Source organism: Idiotropiscis lumnitzeri, chromosome 9, assembly GCF_059441095.1.
Source record: "Idiotropiscis lumnitzeri isolate Australia: NSW breed Sydney's pygmy pipehorse chromosome 9, RoL_Ilum_1.0, whole genome shotgun sequence".
NCBI classification, from domain to species: domain Eukaryota; kingdom Metazoa; phylum Chordata; class Actinopteri; order Syngnathiformes; family Syngnathidae; genus Idiotropiscis; species Idiotropiscis lumnitzeri.
In genome coordinates this window covers 12,796,970-12,817,875 of record NC_142399.1, presented here as the reverse complement: position 1 = coordinate 12,817,875, position 20,906 = coordinate 12,796,970, and the positions used below count along the sequence as shown (strand labels likewise).

At 42.1% G+C, this 20,906-nt stretch overlaps 2 protein-coding genes across 2 annotated transcripts in view; both read right to left on the bottom strand.

Annotated features, from left to right (window-relative positions):
• Positions 1-2,738, bottom strand: part of epas1b (endothelial PAS domain protein 1b) — a 29,955-nt gene extending 27,217 nt beyond the window's left edge. Inside the window, exon 1 of the mRNA XM_088304786.1 lies at positions 2,357-2,738. Coding sequence (XP_088160912.1) covers positions 2,357-2,382 — 26 coding nt within the window. The 5' untranslated portion in view covers positions 2,383-2,738. The remainder of the gene's footprint in view (positions 1-2,356) is intronic.
• Positions 2,739-5,079: 2,341 nt separating this feature from the next.
• Positions 5,080-20,906, bottom strand: part of LOC148330294 (protein kinase C epsilon type-like) — a 29,611-nt gene continuing 13,784 nt past the window's right edge. Inside the window, exons 11-15 of the mRNA XM_088304381.1 lie at positions 13,630-13,784; positions 8,489-8,627; positions 7,712-7,900; positions 7,183-7,329; positions 5,080-5,733 (exon numbers count right to left, since the gene is read on the bottom strand). Of these exons, the coding sequence (XP_088160507.1) occupies positions 5,578-5,733; positions 7,183-7,329; positions 7,712-7,900; positions 8,489-8,627; positions 13,630-13,784 (786 nt within the window). The 3' untranslated portion in view covers positions 5,080-5,577. The remainder of the gene's footprint in view (positions 5,734-7,182; positions 7,330-7,711; positions 7,901-8,488; positions 8,628-13,629; positions 13,785-20,906) is intronic.

The window sequence follows — 20,906 nt, the reverse complement described above, 5'->3', positions numbered from 1 at the left end:
TGAATAAGGGTTAAAGTCACAAATTAGGATTTCAAGTCAGAGTTTAAGAAGAGTTTTCAGAAAAACGTTCCAAATCTCCTCAACGTCCAATCAAGTCACTTCACTTTAGTGCAATTTTACACATTCTGGCCTCAACTTTCAACTCATGCGTACAAAAAAAAATAATCAAATAATTGGTTCACATTTTAGTTCGTATTGAGTTGTAATAGAAAACCTTTTTTTCCACAATTACTGTTGTGTATTGGGTTACTGCTCAGAATAATTCCTGAAGAGATGCTGAAATTGGACAATTGAGACAATTTGAAGTTAAACAATCTGATTCATTTCGACACCCCCGCGTCGGGTTTATATCACGGCGTAGATGTCGGATGATCGCTAACTGAGCGTCCATCGTACAAACGTGTCGGATGCAAAAAATTGCAATGGACCACATGCGGCACGACGATTGAGAAACTCTTGTGACACCTAAGAAAGCATTTTTTCATTATTATTATTATTTTAGTATGTTTTGCCAATTTTTCTGTATCTGCACCATGGAGTGCCAATAAAAGATTTTAAGTTCCTCTTTTAAATTTGCTCACTACACGTCCATCACAGTCGCGCTTCTCTTTATCCTAACAAAGATGAAGTCGAGGCAGTTGCTGTCGACACGGATCGTGGAAGCGCAAACGGCTCCTTACGTCACATGTGGAGCAAAATCAAAGGTCATACGTCATTTGCGATAAACTTGAAGTCATGCCAGCAGACAAGACAGTAAACTTCCAAGCGTTTGACGCTGTCACCGTGCCAACTGGAAGCCGACGTATAGTAAGTCTAGAAATCAAGTCTAGTGAACATAGCAAGGCCTCGCACCGATTTCCTCTGCAGCAGCCAGCCACACGCTCAGCCGTTAGTTTCCATAAAATGGCTGAAGAAGCCCATGAGGAGAAGCAACAGAGGCTCCCGTGTGTGTGATTTGGGTTTATACCTGCACTCTTACAGACGCCCCCTCCCCACTACACACACATGTGGCTCAGTGTCAGTTGACTGGAACAAAAGCGTCATGATTGTGCCTCTTCAAAGAGACCACAAAGACCAGGAGGAGGATGATGATGATGATATCATGCATGTCCTCTCCGGTGTTGAGGACAAACTGAACCACAGCACATCACAGCCACAAAATCCAATCAGAAACTTCTCACATAAGCAAAAATAACACCCCCTGCCCCCCCCAAAAAAAGGACGAGTCATTTTCATAAAATGACACTTTTCATTTCTTCCTTTTCATCTTCTGTGGTGATTGGCTAATCGAATCAAGGGCCATCCATGCACCTGCTGGTGTGTGTCCGTGTGTGTTGTTGGTTGGGGGGGTTCAATGGCTACACTTGCCACATCAATGGGTTTAATGTCCATTTTTTTCCAGTGAAAGGATTCACATTTCGAGGTGGAAGGGTTCAACGGCGCCACCTTTTTGACAGTTGAAAGGGTTGAACATGTACACCTTTTCTACTGATGCAAAGGTTAACCATCTACATAATCATTCCATTCAAAAGGGTTTGACACTCACTTTTCCATAGATAAAAAACACCCATGGCAAAAAAAAAAAGTCAGAAACCCGCTATTTTACAGACCAACCAACATTTCAATAAAAACAATCACACTTAAAATGCAGAAAACCATAAAGACACTTTGGATTTATTACACAGGTCCTTCTATTTGTTATCCTTTAATAGAAAAAAACAATAGAGATTTATCCATCCAATGAAAAAAATAATATAATAATAAAAACCACAACTTGCCGTCCTAAGAGTGCAAAATATGGATGAACATTTAAAGCCGATCATAAAACTAATCATGCGTTGGATTTTTTTTTCTTGCTTATGAAAACCCCTTGTATCTTTTGTTTATCTCCTTCGAAAGATTTCTAAATTGAAATTTTAAACAGTCGCATCAGAAGTGTTTCAAACAGCAACAACAACAAAAATGCAATCGAAACTCCACGAAGCAGCAAAATGCAAGCTGCCGCTTGTTAGTTGACAGCAATCAGAAGCAAATATGACACATGCGTCATGATTTATTGGTACTCCAAAAACATCATCAATTGAATGATAACGTCATTGTCATCGTCAGCATTTTTTAAACGTCATTATACGGCTAGTGACGTCAGATATGTTATATTCCTTGGTAGGTGTACCTAATCAAGTGGCCGCGTTTGAAGAACTTGACTTGGTGCCAGGAAAAGTTTCACTTGAAACTTTCTTTACTCTATCCCCCCACGTATGCGCTTTAACAATTGAAAGCAAACGAGCAGATAACGCGTCGTCCAAATTGTTTCAAAGATCAAAAATAATAATGATCTAATCAGCGTTCGTCTTACCTCTTCTTCTCTTTCTCGGCAGTCATCTTTTCACCGACCACAAATCCGCCAAAGTGTCCGTCCGAAACTAATTAAAATAAATTAATAATAAAACTCTGAAATAAAAGCACGAACACAAAGCGCGTGTCCAGCGCAAGCTGCGCAACTTTGAGTCCGCTCAAGAGTTGAATTACGGAGGGTCGCTGCAGGTCGCTCAGGGAATCCGGGCCGTACAGTCTCAGAACACTGCCGAGGATTGTACAGCCTCCCCCCGCAGAGGAGATCCACAAGGGTCTCCAAAAAAAACCAAGCCGACGTGCGGCACTTGAAGGTTGCTGCTCACTCGTTCGTTCTTTCGTTCGTTCGCAAGGACCGAGCCTGATTTTCTGACTTGACTGAGTGAATGCAAATGTAACTTGGAAGTGGAGTTGCAACTCCCGAGCGCTCATTGGCTGAAAGTCTGCGGGAGGGAACGCCCCTCAGTGAGCTGGCTACGCCCCCGAAACCCTGTACTTCCGTGTTTTTCATCCAATAGGAGCGTGGACAAGTATTGTGCATGCGTGTGCGCGTGCGCGCGCGCACGTGTGTGTGCGTGTGTGTGTGTGTGCGTGTTTGTTTTGTTTTTTTCCCAGTGATATTGAAACTTTACAAAGTTACACAAATTACTTCTTTATATTTTAAAAATGACAAACAAAATAATTCTTTACCTAATTTTCATGCATTTCATTCAGGAACATTGACTCCCGCGTTTTCCAAAATACATACATAAAATAACATTATACAAATCCAATAATGACCGTTATATAATGTGGAATTTTGTCTCACATTTGAAGTAAAAAAAGAAAGAAAAATTAAAAAACACAAAACTACAAACACCCCCGCAAATATGTTTTAATAAAAGAAAACTTTTTTCAGCATACCATAGAGGAAGCAATTTTTGATGCTCGCCCTCGGGCTTTTTGTGATGTTTTTACGGCAAAACTTTTTGTGACATTTTTTTACTCCAGAACAACAACAAACAAAAGTATAATTTATATGCAACAATTTCCTTCTCCTTTCTCTGTTGACATGTTAAGTTAAAAACATCAAACAACTTTCAATTTCAAATGGCAAAATAAACAAGTTGTCATGGAATCACTTACACGTAATTTACAAAACTACAAGAGGGCACCATTTGTTAAATTAAGGGTGAAATTTACTTTTACCTTAAAAAAAACAAAAAAAACCACAATGACAATGCCCTGTGTTTATATGAACACTTGGCAAATGGGAAAGCACCTGTGGAGTTCACGCAGGTCCAGATGTTTTATTTTGATCTGAAAAAAAACCCCAGCAACATTGATTCAATTATTCAAAAGGAATTTGGACGACGCTTGTGTTTTTTCTGGATGGCACTATGCTTGGTTCATTATCTGGCCAACGTGTTTGATTTTCCTTTTGCTTCAATCACCTTTGTGGCTTGCGTCTTTCCTCCAGGCGTGGCTAAAATGAGCTCCCAGGTTGGTATGCGTTTTAAGATCGTGGCAGCGTGATGATTTGGGGATTCTTCCTGCGGTCAAAGTTGGAAGAGAAGCCGTGCACATCCATGCTGCTGGATGGTGATCAATAAAAGAATGCAGAAAAAAAAACAAACAAGTTTGTTGATCATATGTCATGAGATTTAATTTGCGTGCAAATGAAAATTCACTTGTCAACCTTTGAAAGTGCAGTAGTACTCTTGGCACGAAGAGGGATTGACGCAAATGCAAAGTCAAGCGAGCGAAACACCAAATGTGCAACGAGGCCGATAGGACAGCAACATTAAAAGAAGCTCCAGGGCACTTGCTCCATCTTCACACGTGATTTGTTTTTTTATGGCAACACATCAAACCTTGGCAAACACAAATGAAATGAAATTCCTTCTTCACAATTTCGCAACATCAAGCTGTCAAACATCGGTTCCGCGAACGAGGACAAAGGATTGTCTTGGCAGGGCAACTGGATGTCAACAAATTTTCCCGACTTCGTGCGTGTTTCCCTGCATGGCTTTTTGATTGACAAGTCGAACAAATTTCAAGTTATCAAGTCAAGTAAGTGACAGAGGCCAAATGTTTAAAAGGATCGTCAGCTGAGCTGTTTTTTTTTGGTCGAGGACATCATTAATAGTTGGTTCAGTGGTCAAATGGCTGCTCGAAAGTGTCTGTCGTCTGCCGTCAAAGATTGCGACATAACGCAATTTTTTTTTTTTTCCAAGGGAATTTTTTATTTTTTTAATTTTATAATTTTTATGTACTTCCGTGTCAGTTTGGTTCCCCCAGCATCTGTTGCACGACTGTTGAAGAGACGACGTCAGAGAGGGCAATAATCATGGAGGAGGACTTGGAACGCTTCTTGCGGTCAATTTGAAATTATAATTCAATTAAACTTGCCCACGAGTGAACACGCTCCATCGTTGTTATTTTTATTTACCCAGAAGTACAAAAACGCGCATTTAAAAAGAAAAAAAAAAACATTTGTTTGCAATCATTGCGAGGGTTTGTAGTTTTTTTTTTCTTCCATGTCACCCAAGAGGCTCCGAACTTTCACAATCGCACGCACACTCACAACTTTGACAACTAACGGCAATGCTACTTGCTACAGTTCAATCATTTAAAAAAAAAAAAAACAATAAATAAATCACGCGAGGTCGGAAAGCTCATGCAATATTGCGCTCAAGTGAAAGCACAGTCGTAACAATGCCGACAAAATGGGGCTCAAAAGATTGCTCACTTGTCACTCATGATCCACGAGCAAAAGGAGAATAATTTATTTTTTTTGCTACTACGCTTTGTGGGGAATGAAAGTCACTTTGGCATCCCAGACCAACTATGACGTGCAACCGCTGACCCAAAGTCACTCAAGCATGATTTTTGGGTTAACTTAAAATAGGAAAACCCCAAAATATTACAGAAGAATGTCAGCTATTATTGCCACGTCAAACAGGTGCTTTCAATACGGCTGCTGGTTTTCAATGCATCACCAAAGAACCACAAAAATGCGGCTGAGGAATTTTGCACGTGGTTGTCATGGATTGGGATGTGTGTGGTTGGGTCAGGGTCAAACATACATGCACATACAGTACACTCACACAGACAGAACTTTGACAAGGCTTCCTCTGCAGATGAACAAGCAAATTCACACACGGGAAGCCAAATCTCGCTCTCGTCTCATTCCAAATGCGGAAAGTTGGCTTGTGGTTGTGCGAGGGCGTCGTCATATGAATCCTACGCGTGGTGAGGCGACATATCGTCCGCAAAGTAGGAGAAACCTCTGAACTCGTCCTGGTTGATCTGCGTGAGCACGCTGTCGTCCACCGGCGTCAGAATCGGCTCTTCTCGCGTGAAGTCCTGGTCAAAGTTGTTCACGTCCCGTTTGGTTTTCTGGCAACACAAAATTAAAACATGAGCCAAATATGCGACGGTACAAGTGGACACGTGTCATATGAAGGAAGCATCGTCACGGACGGGCACAATTGTCGAACTGGCCGAAATGATTACTTTCAGAAAGTGCATCAAAACGCCATCTTGTCTTGTCGTTCAAGCCTTATGCTAGGTTCACACCAAATCTGTTTGAGCGTTGCGCTTTGCTTAATTTGCTGGGGGCTTAACCCAAGGTGTTGGGAGGGGGAGGGGCTTCGCTTTGTGACGACGACAGAGTTCCCGGGAGAAAACAAAGAAAAAAGGTTTCGACATCGCATTCAAGTGGCTGACACTGTGCCAAAGCTAACAAAAACAACATTGGCGTCTATATATATATATATACATATATTAGTGCTGTCAAGTGATTATTTTTTTTTAACTAATTAATCACAAAAAAATTCCAGTTAATGATGATTAATCACATTTTTCAACTACTATTTTTTGCGAAGCTTATAACAGATATTTACTTGAATAATAACTTGGAATTGATGCAAAATCACCCAATATAAAGTATATTTAATTCAAAGACTGTTCTAATAGCTCTCTTGGATTCTTGAATACGATCTAAATGGAGGCATCTTTGCAGACATTTATTTGCGAAACATTTCTCAAAACTTCCCACAAGCGCCACACTCACTGCAGTGTTGGTTTGCAAGTCCCAGTGGTAACTTAAACGCAGTGTTTTGTTCTGAGACGTGCTGAAGACAGCTAATATGGCACAATATTTGCACAGTATGCAAATTATTTTTTAAGTAAATCAAACTGAGTTAAATGAGTTAAAATACTTAACTGAGTTAAAATTTTTTGGATTAATCACCTGAGTTAATGCTTTAATTTTGACAGCCCTAATGGCTAATTTATTGATTAAAACGGTAGGCCACGTCACAGGGGCCACATTTAGATAAAAAAAAACTCTTTCAAACGTCACTCAATCAAACAAGCAAAGGCGGATAGCAGCATCATTGTCGTCTCAGGTCAAAGGTAACATTGCAAGAAACTGAAGAGATTTCTTTGCAAGCAATTTTCAACACGTGAAGTAACCGACTATGTGGGAACAGACCAAAAAAGGGAATGGAGTATTGCCAAATGATTATATCAGAGTTACGTAGACATTAAATCTGATCAAAATATGCAACATCAGACATAAAATGGAATACTAATATGCTGGCTTCCATCTAAGCAAATGAATGAAATAAGAAGAAAACGTGGCACATCACAAATGATCACACACAATGTCAACATGCTACATTAGGTGTATGAACATTAAATGTGATCATGAGAAGTGGATAAAAATAAATAAATCAACAAACGCTTCTTTCTCAACTGAACATCACGGTCTTGTTCTCACAGAATCCATTCGCCACAGCTGCGCGCAGGCGCGTGTGTGTACGTGTGCGTGTGTGTACTGACGATGCGAGGCTTGAACGGCGGTTGTATCTTGCGTCGTTCCAGCAGCGTCCAGTCGATCTCTTGAAAAAAGGGGTGGAGCTTGATGGCGTCCTCCAGGCCGTGAGCCGCCACGCAGCCGAGACGCTTGCTGGGACTTTTGGTCAGGAACTGAAAAGCACAAGATCGGCGGGTGAGGGGCTTAGCACATTTGCTTGTGCACGTGTCAACGATGTCTCATGACGTTAAAGTCAAGAAATGAAACAAACGCTTGGATGCACTTCCAGAAGCGTCTTGCACTGTTCGACACGTCACAGTTAAGTCTGTCATTTTTTCAACAATCAAACATGTTGATTGGACAGATGGACAAGGATAGACAGACGGTTGGGAGACGACAGCATGGATGGACGGGTGGATGGCTTGATCAATGGCGTTTGGATGACAGATTGTTAATTAATGGAAGGCAAGATGGCGCATAATGGTTGGATGATGGATGGCTCATAGACATCAGACTGACGGACGGATAATCGAACGGCTGTACGGATGCTTGGACCTCTTTGAGTATGCTGACGGCTTCCTTGCTGAGCCAGACCGGGTAGAGGACATCGTCGTGCAGGATGGACTCGAACAGGTCGTCCTCGTTGTCGGCCTCGAACGGAGGCTGACCCGCCATCATTTCGTACATCAGGACCCCCAGAGCCCACCAGTCCACTGACGGACCGTAGTCCAGTTCCTGCAGGATCTGGTCCCAATCACACGCAAAGAATCACAAATGACTGAAATGCTAACGTTTGCCACCTTCTACGCAACGTATGCACAAAAAAACGCTACGACAAGCATATATTCGTTTTCCTCTATGAAAAAGAAATCGGATGACAGCAATTTCCTGATTAGTGGAATAGAAGAAGTCTGTTCTTAATTGTTCGTGCCCGCATGAGTGTACGGAATTATATCGCCTCCCAGTGGCCAAGGGTGGCAGACTACAGTGGCGGGAGCAGTACACTGAATTGAATGCAGCATTAAATCCAATCCATCAAATGTTAATTATGTTACTATTCTCTGTTTTTTTAAATTACAATGTACTACCAGATTGCTATTTTTTCTTATTAAAAAAAAACATTTTCATGGTGGGATGAGGCCGACGGAGATAAATGACACTTTCATTTATTTTAATGGGGAAATATTATAGACATGTTTTGAGTTGCGAGCATGATCACGGTCTGAATTCAACTCGCACCTCAAGGCACAACTGAAGTGGACGTAGTGGCTGTCAAATGCTAGCTCACAATGCGGCGCATGTCATGTCACCGGGCGGGGTTCATTTTCTGACCTCTGGCGCGATGTAGTCCGGCGTCCCGCAGAAGGTGTTGGTGCCGACCCCGTTGGCAATGCCCTCCTTGCACATGCCAAAGTCTGCCAGCTTACAGTGGCCGTCTGCATCAAGCAGGATGTTGTCCAGCTTCAAGTCCCTGGAGGACACCAACAATGACAAACACTTCTCACAGGCTCTTCTCGGAATGGCGCCATTCTCTCAGACCAGTCGGAAAAACAGGTGGGCGCCAAATCACAAAATTGGCCACACTCACTGCATTTATTAACCAGCTCCTCTCTGTTTTTTAATCCTGATTGTTAGTGTAAGCATTCACAAAGATTTTACAACCCTCAGAAGATTTGTGTGACCGACTGTGACCGAGCCCACGCATAAAGACAGAAATCAGTGCATTGAACAGTTTTGTCCGCTATGATAATCTCAACACAGAGCACCACACACATGACAATTCTGTTGCATGATTGTCATTGTACTCAAGTGTGCAACGACAGACACTCTTTACACACCTCAGACCAAAAGAGAATCTTATGGACATTTGTCATCGGAATGGCAAAATTGGGACAAAAAGAGTCCGATTGTCTTTAACTGTGTAGTCGGCCTAAGTAGACATCAGCGGGGACATGCTTTCAACTGTGCAAGTTGATTTGTATTTATTTATTTAATGTTTTTAACTCATTCACTGCCATGGACGTTTCTGCTCGTCAATTGGAAATCAATAGTTTCCTTCCAATTTAACACAATGTTGGAATTTCAAACGTGTCACCCCAAATTGTTGGTAGCGACGGGTTTGGGAACTCAATCTGTCCCTCAAGGTTACTAGGCAACAGCTTTTGGACGAGGAGGAGCGCTCAAGCAGGAGGAGATAAGAGTCGACCCGTTGAGAGACGACCAAGTCAATGCTGAATGCGGCCGCTCGGAGCTTGATGGTTGATTGCAGATAATATGTCAACATTGCCACTGCCGCCCTTCAGCGACGCTCACTTCCAAAGTACAGCAGCCGCCCGGACAAGTGCCTTGGGGGGCACCTCTTTTTTTGTTGGGGAATAAAAAGTTGATGAATCCTCCTTAAAAACTCAAGTGATTTGCTGACTAAAAAGAGCGCCACCGTGACTCAACTGGAACTCTGCTAGAAGACTTGGATTTCGATGACAAAGACAAAATGATTTTTCACATGCTGCTCATATGAAGATTTTTTTTTCCAATCAAGCAAGCATTCCCATGAAGCTCAGCAAATCCATTCTAGGTGATTCGTTGCGTACAATTCATTGGACACTCTTGGTTGAATCTGCTTCTGAGTTAACATTTCTCGGATTCCAGTGCACGTTGCATTCATTTGTGTTATTGGACTTTGGAAACAAATCATCATCAAACCCCCCCCCAAAAAAAAAGCATGTACAATTTGTACGATTTGTGTAATATCTGGAACCCTTGAGTGTTCGCTGTAAGGGGCGGGCCTGATCAATGGTGGTCGTGACATCACCAAAGATGAAAGGGGGTGGCACTGCCTCACTTGCCTCCACTGACGGTCGACTATAAACGTTTGCGTGGAAAGCAATTGTGGCTGTGGCACGAAGCCGCAATGGCAGTGTGGATGGACATTTCCATCATTTGGGTGAGTTCCATCTGAGAGGAACGAGCAAAGTCAAGGCCAGCTTGACTGCTCCGCATTTGATGAGCCAGTGTGCCGTGACGGCAGCGTGAAAGGAGCAGCGCAAATGAAAGCCTCACTGCCCCCGCGGGCGACTCCTGGCCCAGCAAATGTGCGCTGCACATTCACAAACCAGCGATAAATCTCATTCATTAGTGGCTCATTTGAGATGTCGCATGATGTTTTGGCGCCGGGATCCCTGCAGGCCGGCGGCTGCAGGTGTTCACCATTAACGCAATCACGATGGCGGTGCCGATGGGAAGGTTAGCTGCGGGACATAAAATGTGATAAGACAAACCTCATCTGTGTTTTGAGAACTTTATTGCTTCTCGCTAATTCTGTCTCCGTTCTTGCAAATGTTGTCGGCTATGTGACTTTGGAAACAAAACCAACCATTCAGTTGAGTAATCAAGTCAAAGTAAAATGGCCATCAAGAAACCCCCCACCCCCCCAAAAAAAAAGTCCAAGGCGAAACAACAGCAATGAACTGATCGGCAAAATGGAGGACTCCAAATGTGTCGGAAGGACCGCTTGAATTCTTCAGGGCGTCATCATCAGCCACAAGACGTTTGGTTGAGTTCTGGCGTGGAGTTCTAAATTCCAGTCAAATTGTGCCGCCATGCCTCGCATGCAATGGCGAAAACTCAAATATTAGACAATTTGCCTGGCCGGAATGGTACAGAGATCGCGATCGGAGGGCAGGGGACTGACTGGCAAAAAAGGGTCAAGTGCCCAGCTCTGTCAACTATGAAACAAAACTAAGAGGAGTACGTGCGATTTTTATTTCTCTGACCAAGGTGAGAATGACGAAGGAATCATTAGAGCAACAAGAGAAGACTTGCTTCATGACGAACCAACACTTAACAATTATTCCCAGCAGCCTGCGACTTGATTAAACGGCGCGGGTGTCGGAAATCACCTTCGACATTGTTTGAGAACAAGCACACATGCGGCAATCAGGTTCAATTGAGGACATTTCCTGTGTTTGCTGTTGATCTTGGACAGATTTCTTTTCCATGACATCCTGATGATATTTTGACAGCTAACCTCTCACAATTGCACGCACACACAAATGTACACACGTACTGTACATCTATATGTCTTGAGAAAAACAACAAACATCGGCTTCAACACTTCAGGGGGCCCTTGCGTGATTTCCCATTTTCCTGATGATGTGTGTAAATTTGGTCTGTGCGTGAAGGATTAAACTCTCTCACTATATATATATATATATATATATATATATATATATATATATATATATATATATATATATATATATATATATATATATATAGAGAGAGAGAGAGAGAGAGAGAGAGAGAGAGAGAGAGAGAGAGAGAGAGAGAGAGAGAGAGAGAGAGAGAGAGAGAAAGATTTGCTACTGGTATAAAAAAATATATATTTTAAAAGAATCACAGAAAAAAACTAAGTTACAAGTGGTTTGGAGAAACATAGAAATTCCAGTAAAGCTTTAGAGTATTTGTTTTGAATAATGTCGTTTATGGGGGGGGGTTCTGCATGAGGTTGAAAAAAATTTGCATTGCACGTTGAAGGCTCCCCTTCCGTGGAGACCAGCGTGTCCTTCGGGTTCATGCAAGTTCACGTGGAAGTTCAATCTAACCGCCAAGCCCGTCTGAACCCGTCAACTTTTACTCAGACTTTTCAATGACACCAGCTTGTTTTTGTTTTTTTTTCCCAACCTTTCCCATCAAGCTCGGAGGAGATGCCAATGGTGGCAAAGAGGTGGATGGCAACAGCAGTCAGAGAAGGAGGACATGGTGTTTATTTCTCTTGAGGGCCGCTCCAGGCGGGCATGACAGAGTTGCTTTTTTTTTTTTTTGGCATCAGGTAGTGGCATTCAAACTAGTGTCCATGAACGAACATGCGTTGGTGTGTGAGTCAAAACATCGCCGATCGACTTGAAAGCGAGTGCGGGAGAATTACGTCTTTGTGCAGCAGCAAGAGGGAACATGCCACTTTTGATATGTCATGAGTGACAGGCGTGATGATGAAGTAGGTGCTTGTTTGATGCGGTGTCACGCAATTGCTCATAATGGCAAGATCTCAACACTTCCATGACGACATCCAAAAGACATCACTGTGCCATGTGGTCCGACATGGGCCCCCTTTTTGGGTTGGGTCAACTTGACACACGAGTGAGTTGAGAGCTCGGATGTCAGAAATGGTCGGTTAATGTTTGAGGGCCGTGGTTGCTTGTCAAACTTGTCGATTGGAGAAAGGGTGTGAGATGGAGGGAAGTTGTCAATAAGGAGGATTTACTCTCTTGATACTCTTGACCTTTCTTGCTCCTTAGCGTGTTTTCAAACTTGAAGTTAGTCCCCGAAGGAATGATACAAGAAACATGTTGAAGCACAGCCAGAGAGAGCGAGAGTGATGTCTGAAGGCTTGTGTAGTCTCCAAATTGTAGGGCAAGATAAACAAGATACAGTAAGATAAAAGCAAAGAAGGTCAAAAGAAGATATGGCCAAAAAAAACAATTAAAACAGTAGTGAGAGAAATAAACAGGGCGGGGCACTTGACCCTTTTCTGCCGGTCAGTCCCTCGCCTTCCAGCCACGATCAGTGTACTGTTCCGGCCTTGACCCTCTTGCCTTATTCCTAAAAATTGTCTTTGTAATTTCCAATCCAACCACATGTCATAGTCTCAATTTAGGAGTATCACTTTCGAATTACGATCCAAATTGTGACCAGTAAAAATCATGGAATATTTTATTTCGTGCATGAATTCTAATATTACTGATGGAGACAGACCCTTGCTTTGGATCATTTTTATAATTGATCTTATGGATGAATTTTTTTCATTGGTTTAAAAAAATATATAAGAATTCACTAAATTATTTACCATCACTTTCAGTCATCCCCAAGGCATGGAAAAAAAATAAAAAATAAATAACTACAAAAAGAGGAAGAAACTGGCTTGTTGGCCACAAAAATAGATGTCAGGGTAAAGAAAGAAAAAAATGTGCAAATGATACTTTGGGGTCTACGTTTGTCCTCACTTATTTTGGGAGGAAGATTTCAATGCTCTAATATTATGGAAATATGACTTTAAAATACAGAGCGCACAAATACAAACAACCATCGGCGCTCACAATCATACCTAGAAGCAATTCAGAGTGTTCCCTTAACCTACCATGCATGTTTTTGGGATGCGGTAGGAAACCGGGGTACCCATTTCAACTTGAAATATTTAAAATAAGTGCACTCCAAAAAGGCTTTGTCCAAACAGCAAAACGAAGATCATCCCTGCTGCCGGTTTTGTGAGGCATTTTTATGACTTCTGTTGCCATGTTTTGGAGGATTGTTGCACTTTACGTCAAGACAGTCGAGCTTATTTTGGAAATCACGCCCATCAACATTATGTTTGGTATTTTCAAAACAAATGTTTGAACGCCATCTCGCTTCGAAAAACTTTCATCTTTAATTTAGTGAGATGCGCTTACTTACTACAGCATAAGGTCGGGTATTACCTGTATATGACGCCGTGCCGGTGCAAGAACATCAGCGCCGATGTGACTTCGGCGGCATAGAATCGCGAGCGGGCCTCATCAAACTTCCTGGAGCGCTGGATCTGGAACATCAGGTCACCGCCGTTCACGTACTCCATAACAAAGAACAGACGCTCCTGAAAGACAATATAAGTCACATATAACGTCGAGCGGAGGTGCTCAAGTCCGGTCCTCGAGAGCCCCAATGCCGCCTGTTTTCCTTGTCCACCCGACTTAAATTGATCAGCTTACCAGCAAGCTTTGCACAAGCCTGATAACCATCCTCATCGTTTCAATCAGGTGTGTTGGAGGACAGAGACATTGATACCAAAGTTGGACTTCCCCACCTTAGACAATTCATGGACTGGTCGCCAGTCAATGTCCAAGCACTCGCTTAGCATGGCACTAATAGACAAACCATTGACTCGTCAGCAATGCAGTTGCATAAGAGGCCCAAAAAATTGAGGCCAAATTTGAACGACAGGAGACAACAATGATCCAATCCCTCCACACCCGTGTGACACCCTTCCTTTAACGCACGCAAACACACACACACACACACCCACTACTGTACAGCACCCTGCCAGCTCTGTTCTGGACCTTCCTGCATTCCAGCTTTCTTTCTTCCTATAGGAAGTTGATGTGCGCGCGTGTGTGTGAGTGTGTGTTGTGATATAAACAGCAGTGTATATAAAGAGCCTGACGGATCTCGTCCAGGCCATTGTGTGAGCCCAGCAGGAAGCCTGAGCGTCATTGTGCATTTCGATTCTCTTGAACAATCTCCAGTAATGAAAAATTGAAGTGATTACTTTCCACAACAGCTGCGCTCGACACCAAATCGGCAAGATAGCAACTAATGATATGATAGAGCGCATATTTTTAAGTTTCACGCAAACACCTCATCAAGAACAAACAACATCAGCATTAATGTGAGGTGGAAATATTATTTTTGTCCACACATTTTACACTATTACGACTGTTAGTGTGTGCGTGTGCACTTGCTCTGTTGATTGAAAACGAGAGTTGGCTCCCAAAGCAGAAAAGAAAAATATTCAGATTTTTTTTTTCTTTTTAAAACTTTTTTTTTGTTATATACAAATAAGTAAATCCAGTGGTCCACGAGAGGTGCACATGGTGTTGCACGTGCGGATGTTTTTGAGCGTTTTAGAAACCTGTTCGAGTTTCTGAAGGAAAACAAAATGGACGAAGTGTTCATCTGGTAAGTTTGACTCAAACTTTGAATCATCAGACGCGGTAACCATTAACATTTTAATTAGGTTATCCATGTGCAGCATCTCAGTGGCTTAAAGCGTTGGCTTGGCCTCTACAGTACACCAAATTTGAAACGGTTGGCTTCACAAAGTCGTACAATGGCCAGCTGGGACGAAACATCACAACCTTTAGTTTTCTTGTCATTAAAGCTTAAGAAATTCAAAGCCACCCAAGACATAATAAAAGCAATTGCAAGGAGACATCTTCAGTAATTAACATTGCAATGAAAGGAAATCCTGTGTTTACTCAAAATGAACCCTAGAATCACCAAATAGAAAGAGAAAAGCAGTGGCACCAAAATTGAACCTTGTGGAACCCCGTAAAACATAGGAGCAAAGGCTGACACACATGTTTTGGTATGCCAGAGAGGATGCAAAGCAATCCAAGGCGCAGCCACGTATGTCCACAAGGTGCTGTGACCGAGTCAATAAGACATCGTGGTCAACAGTGTCAAACGCTGCCGTTAGAGAGTCATTTGCCATGAGGGTGTCTTTGAAAACAATTCATAAAGCTGGCTATGTTGTGCAGCCTTTAAAACAAGACTGGAAGAGCTTCAGGAGGTCAAGTTCATCCAGGCCATGCCGTCAACTGAGTGTGCGTGACTTTCTCCAGGATTTTTGACATGAGGTCGCTTTGAGATCGAGTCTAAATCTCTTCTAGCACACTATGATCGAGGCCAAGCAAAGTGAGTACACTGAGGTCACTCGGGAGCTAACAAACGCATGATGTCGTCCGTGAACCAAAAACAAAAAACGCAGAATTTCTGGCCCATTTTCCTCGGAACACTGCGAGCCATTAGGGCTCAGCCTCATCCTGCCAAAGATGACCGAGCTGATTTCCGCACACTGATGCTGCCACTTAAATGTCAATGTGTGCGTGTGTGTGTGTGAGTCTGTGTGTGTGGGCCTGGAAGCTTGTCAAGAATTTGTCCTTAAAAAAAAAAAAAAAAAAAAAAAATCCCCGCTTGGCCGCAGGGCACCCCCATGTTGATGTTGTTCCAGCAATACTGCCGCAGCTTACAAATAGAAAAACAAACAAAGAAGAAATAACAACCCTTTAAACCAAAGATTTCAAAGCAAGAACCAGATCCGTCCCGCTACATCATTTTATGTGGCCCGTGAAAACATATTATGTGATTGTCAGCTTTCGTGCGAAAATACCAAACTTGTAAATTTTCTTCATTTGTAAAAATGCTGTAATTATTGCAATTGTGTTTTGTTTTGTTTTTTGTTACCAACCTCCCTTTTCAAACAAATGTAATATTAGCTGAACGGATAGACTTTACTGGTCTTCGACTTCAAAAGATTATTCCTGAATTTGTTGTGTATATGTAATATGAGGCAATCATATTTTGGGGTTCACACATTTTTTTTATTCAATTTTTTCCCCCCAATATTTTACATGACCAACTCATTGGAATTCGCAGGTCACATTCACCTCCATGGGGGGCCAGACTCGTATATTGTTGGCTTAATAAGCCAGAAAGAACAACTGCAGTGTTCCACCGCTACTTCACGGTTTGGTTATTGTGGCTTGAGACCATAACTTCATCAAGTTCAGGTTTACTTTCACTTTTTCTTCCTTCTAAGTCTACTTTTAGAGAGGAAATTAGTTTAACCAAAACTGAGACCATGACCATTTGAGCTGGTGGCCACCAAAATCCTGACTCCTTCGTTGCAGGTACGTTCGGGAATATGCTCCAAGCGCACTGCCCCACTCACACTCGGGACGTTGTTCAGATGTGCCGTTCGGTGTGCCCCAAAAAACGGAGAACCGTCAGGTCGTGCAAGCAAACAGTTGAAATAGATGCTGCAGATTAACAATTACATTCAGAAATTAATGTGAGTGAGTTTAGTTTAAAATGGCTGACCTTCACCAGACTCCAGCGTCGCATCGAAGCCAAGCCCTGGCAGGTTAATCCACCTTTTTGCCTCTGGAAACCCTTCTTGCGGGCACCGAAATCTAGTTGCGATGACTGCCGTTTTTCTTTGTCTTCTAAATGGAAGACAATATAAAAAAATAAAATAAAAAAAACCTTGGCCGCAAGTGCTAAAGGCGGAAAGACACCCTCTCGTCAACCCAACAGAAATTCAGCTAGCGCAAAAGGTAAGGAAAGACTGCATTCCAAATTGGTCCTATTTTTGGGGTGAAAATAAGTTACATTCGGAAAAGATTCACATTTATGATGATCTTATTGTGTTGGATTTATTATTTTACATTTTAAATTCACTATCATGTCGTACAGCTAGCCTCCATTGAGTATATTGTAAAGTAGCAAATATGCTAGCAATTAGCCCATGACACTTGGGTTGCTCTTTAATGTTTGGCCAAAGTAACAATTCTGATCATGTCTGAGGCTTGCGTAAGGGATACAGTACAGGAGCGACGCCATTAGCTCTCAAGCGTTGTGGAGCCTCAAACAAGTCATCATTGTCAAGATTCTTTTCACGTTCATTTATTGCTTCAGGTTGTTTATAAAAGTAATTCAAAAAAAAAATCCCTTGAATGTTAGCTCATCTTATACTTGTGCTAGCACGTACGTTAGCGGCAAAGCTTTATGAACCCTCTCGCATTTTCTTCAAAGATTTCACATTTAATTAGAATCTGTCTACACGTTTTATTAAAGTGATCATCCAGCCGAGATGATTTTAGTACTGATGTTATTTTGACATGCAAACCTATTTTATGTGTCAATGCTCACCCCGATCAATTGTCTCTTTAAATGCCAATTTTATTATGTGAATAATTGAGATCTTATTATCAAAAAAAATAAAATAAAATACTTTCCATATAATCAGTAATTGGGCACTGAGGCAGGGGAGGTGATTAGAATCTTGAGGATGTCAAAGATGATCAATAGCATGATTTGACTTGCGTTCCAGACCATCCCTGCAATAGTCTTCCATGGAATGCAGCCGCCGCTACCGTTGCATAACCGTATTTACATTTCTGTGCTGTAATTAGGCCGATAAGCAGGACCAGCATGATGCCATAGTTGATTGCAAAGCAGGGAGGAGGACAAGGATGAGGTGGAGGATCAGGAGGAAGGAGCAGAACAAAGCTGACAGGATGTCTTGGGCCGCCAAAAGTGTGGTCGCAAAATGTTGGCCATGACTGATATGTGGAATTAAAAGAAGTCATGTCTGAACTGGATTAGGAAATTTTAATTTTAATTGATTTCACGCTGAAAATCTTAAATTATCAAAGACAATTTGTTTAAGATTAGACAATTTGAATTAACAATGCGCGTTATTTATATAATTAAAATGTTGTAAATATATACTGGGCACATGTACACAGATTGCAAATAATATCAATAGCTTGCTAAGTTATAGGTGGCAAATTGGCAGCCCGGGGGCCAGATCCGGCCCACCACATGCATTTTCCGTGGTCCCTTGAATCAAGTAATAACATATTTATTGCTAAATTAGTTATTTCTTTTTCATTTTGGCCAGTCTCTCCTCACAACAGACCAGTTTTGCTTAAGGTCACATTTTGCCGTACGAGATGCCCACAAAATCGGCCGTCTCGTCAGCGGCTCCTCCATGCTCAGCCCCCGTCACTGCCACATTTGTCGTGTCTACGGATCACGCTCGCAGCTCAGCTTGACTGAAATGGCCAAAGAACAAACGAGTACATTAAGTAATTACTTTGTGTAGGTTCACTCCAACACCATACGATCCGCATCTACCATCCAATCACCCCACTCGGAAAAAAAAGTAAAATGGTTGGTAGGCAAATGCGCAGGGGCACAAGCAATCTGGTGCACTTTTAACATCGCACCTGCACACCACTTGTGCGCACCATCTTGCGAATCACTCTTATTCACTCAGTGTGTGTGTAAGGATGACCACAAAGCAAGCAAACAATGCAGAGCATACGTGCTGATATATGAGGCATCCGATTCACTACTGCAGTCTAACTGTGAATGTAAGAAAGAAAGTTGACGTCTGACTTGGAAATTGGGAGGCCAAGTATTTCATTGCCAACTTTCACGTCAAGGAATGCAAGGGCAATGGGATTTTATTTCAGTGGGATTAAAAAAAACAAAACGAAAAACAAACAAAAACCGAATTCTCACAGCTTGCGGCGGTCCGACAGGTCACCTCGTTATTAGCTGGCTGAGCTGGCGTTATGTAACACGCCAAAAGCAGGAAGTGCGCTTGCGTGTGTGTGAATGCACAGTGTATACAGTGCGTCTCTGAGGGCATGCTTATTGTGATCACAGACTATATGGGTGCAAGTGTGTGTGTGTAGTGGAATGGAGAGGCGGGTTCATACAATACGCATGATAAGTATCAAAATGTTACATAAGAAGCCAGAATCCCTTTGTCTGAAGCCAGTGGGGGTGGGGGTGTGTGTGTGTGTGGGGGTGTGCGTGTTGGGGTGTGTGTGTGCGTTTGTTTGTGTGTGTGTGCGTGCATGCACGAGACGGGCATGCGCAAACATGTCATGTGACCTCGCGGTCGCCCACCCAGCGTGTGTGGGGGTGTGTGTGTGTGTGTTGTGTGTGTTTGTTGTGCGAGCGACATAACAGGAATAGCTGATTTCTTGAGGAGACGCCATCATGCAGTGTTCCAGAACCTTCCAAGAAAATAAACAAACATCGCACTCATCAAAATTGTTGACCTCAGCCAATTGACGTTATCGACGCGACCTTTGTCCTCGTGTGATTTTTTTTTTTCCGTAACTGAAAATTGTTCTGTTTCTTTTAATTGAGATTTCAGAGAATGGTTGCATCACTTATCCGCAAATATTTGCTGCACCATGTTTAGACTCGTGGAGGCCAATGCTAAAATCGGTTTCAATTGTCATTATGGTTCGTTTTTACATCATTTGGACTGCTGTTTTATAATATTCAATTGGTTTTAATTAGTTTGTACTAAAGATTTGTTATTTCTTTTTCAGGTTTTTTTTTCAGAAAATGCTTCATTTTGGTTTTGTTTTTATTTTTTTATTAGTTTTTTATTAGTTCAGGAAGATTTATAGAATGCAAAATATATATATTTTTTTTATTATTGTTTTTTTTTAGATAAAGCAAAGTAAACAATTGTGGAACAATTGTTCAAAATTCCTTCTTCAGTATGACCTGACAGTAACACCAAAATAAAAATGTTTCAAAATGACCATAAAAATCTTAAATGAAATTAATTCACAGAGATGAAAATGAAGGACATTTTGCAAAAATTGCAGTTACTTTTACATAGTTTTATAAGTTAGTGTTTTTTTTTAAGTTTTCTCATTTTTCTTTGATTTTGATAACGAAAATGTTGGTTCAATTTTAGCTTTTGTTTGAAAGCTTAATGGGGGCACAACGAAATCTTTGCCTAATGCTGTGTTTGTTTTTTTGTTTTTTTTTGGGGGGGGTGATTGAAGTTGAACTTATAAAATTGCCAAAAACCTCAACGCGCATTTGCAGTTGTGTTGATGACTTATTATTTCTGCTCACATCTGACAGTGATGTACACTTTGTACGGCTTGTACTTGCTGGCTGTCGATTGACAAGCGGTTGCACCTGCGTTGACGTCTCAGCGCCGTCAGGCTCTGATGGAAATGAAAAGGGGTCGGATTTACCTTCAGATCGCGCACACACGGGCGCACGCACGCATACGCAACGCATGTATACATTCCATGGCGGGAACACTTATGCAACACCGGCCAGACAAAACACCCAGCAGTCACAGGAAGTTGTTGCCCTTCCAGTGGCCCCTTGGGTCGCGGCATTTAGTGCATCGTAAATTTCATGAAGTACATTTTACTTTAAATTAGGGTGATGTAAATGCTCTAGAAACATGCCGTGGGATTATTGAAATGGGCAGAGCTGGGTAGTCCGTCCCCTCCGGCCCGGCAGGGAGCCCATTTTTGGGGCGGGGGGGGGGAGACAAATAAAAAAAAATGGCTCAACTAAGCAAGGCTGGAGGTGGTAGCGACCAACCTACTCATCAAATTGGGCAAATAAAATTGCCTCACAACTCGTCAAAAGCGCC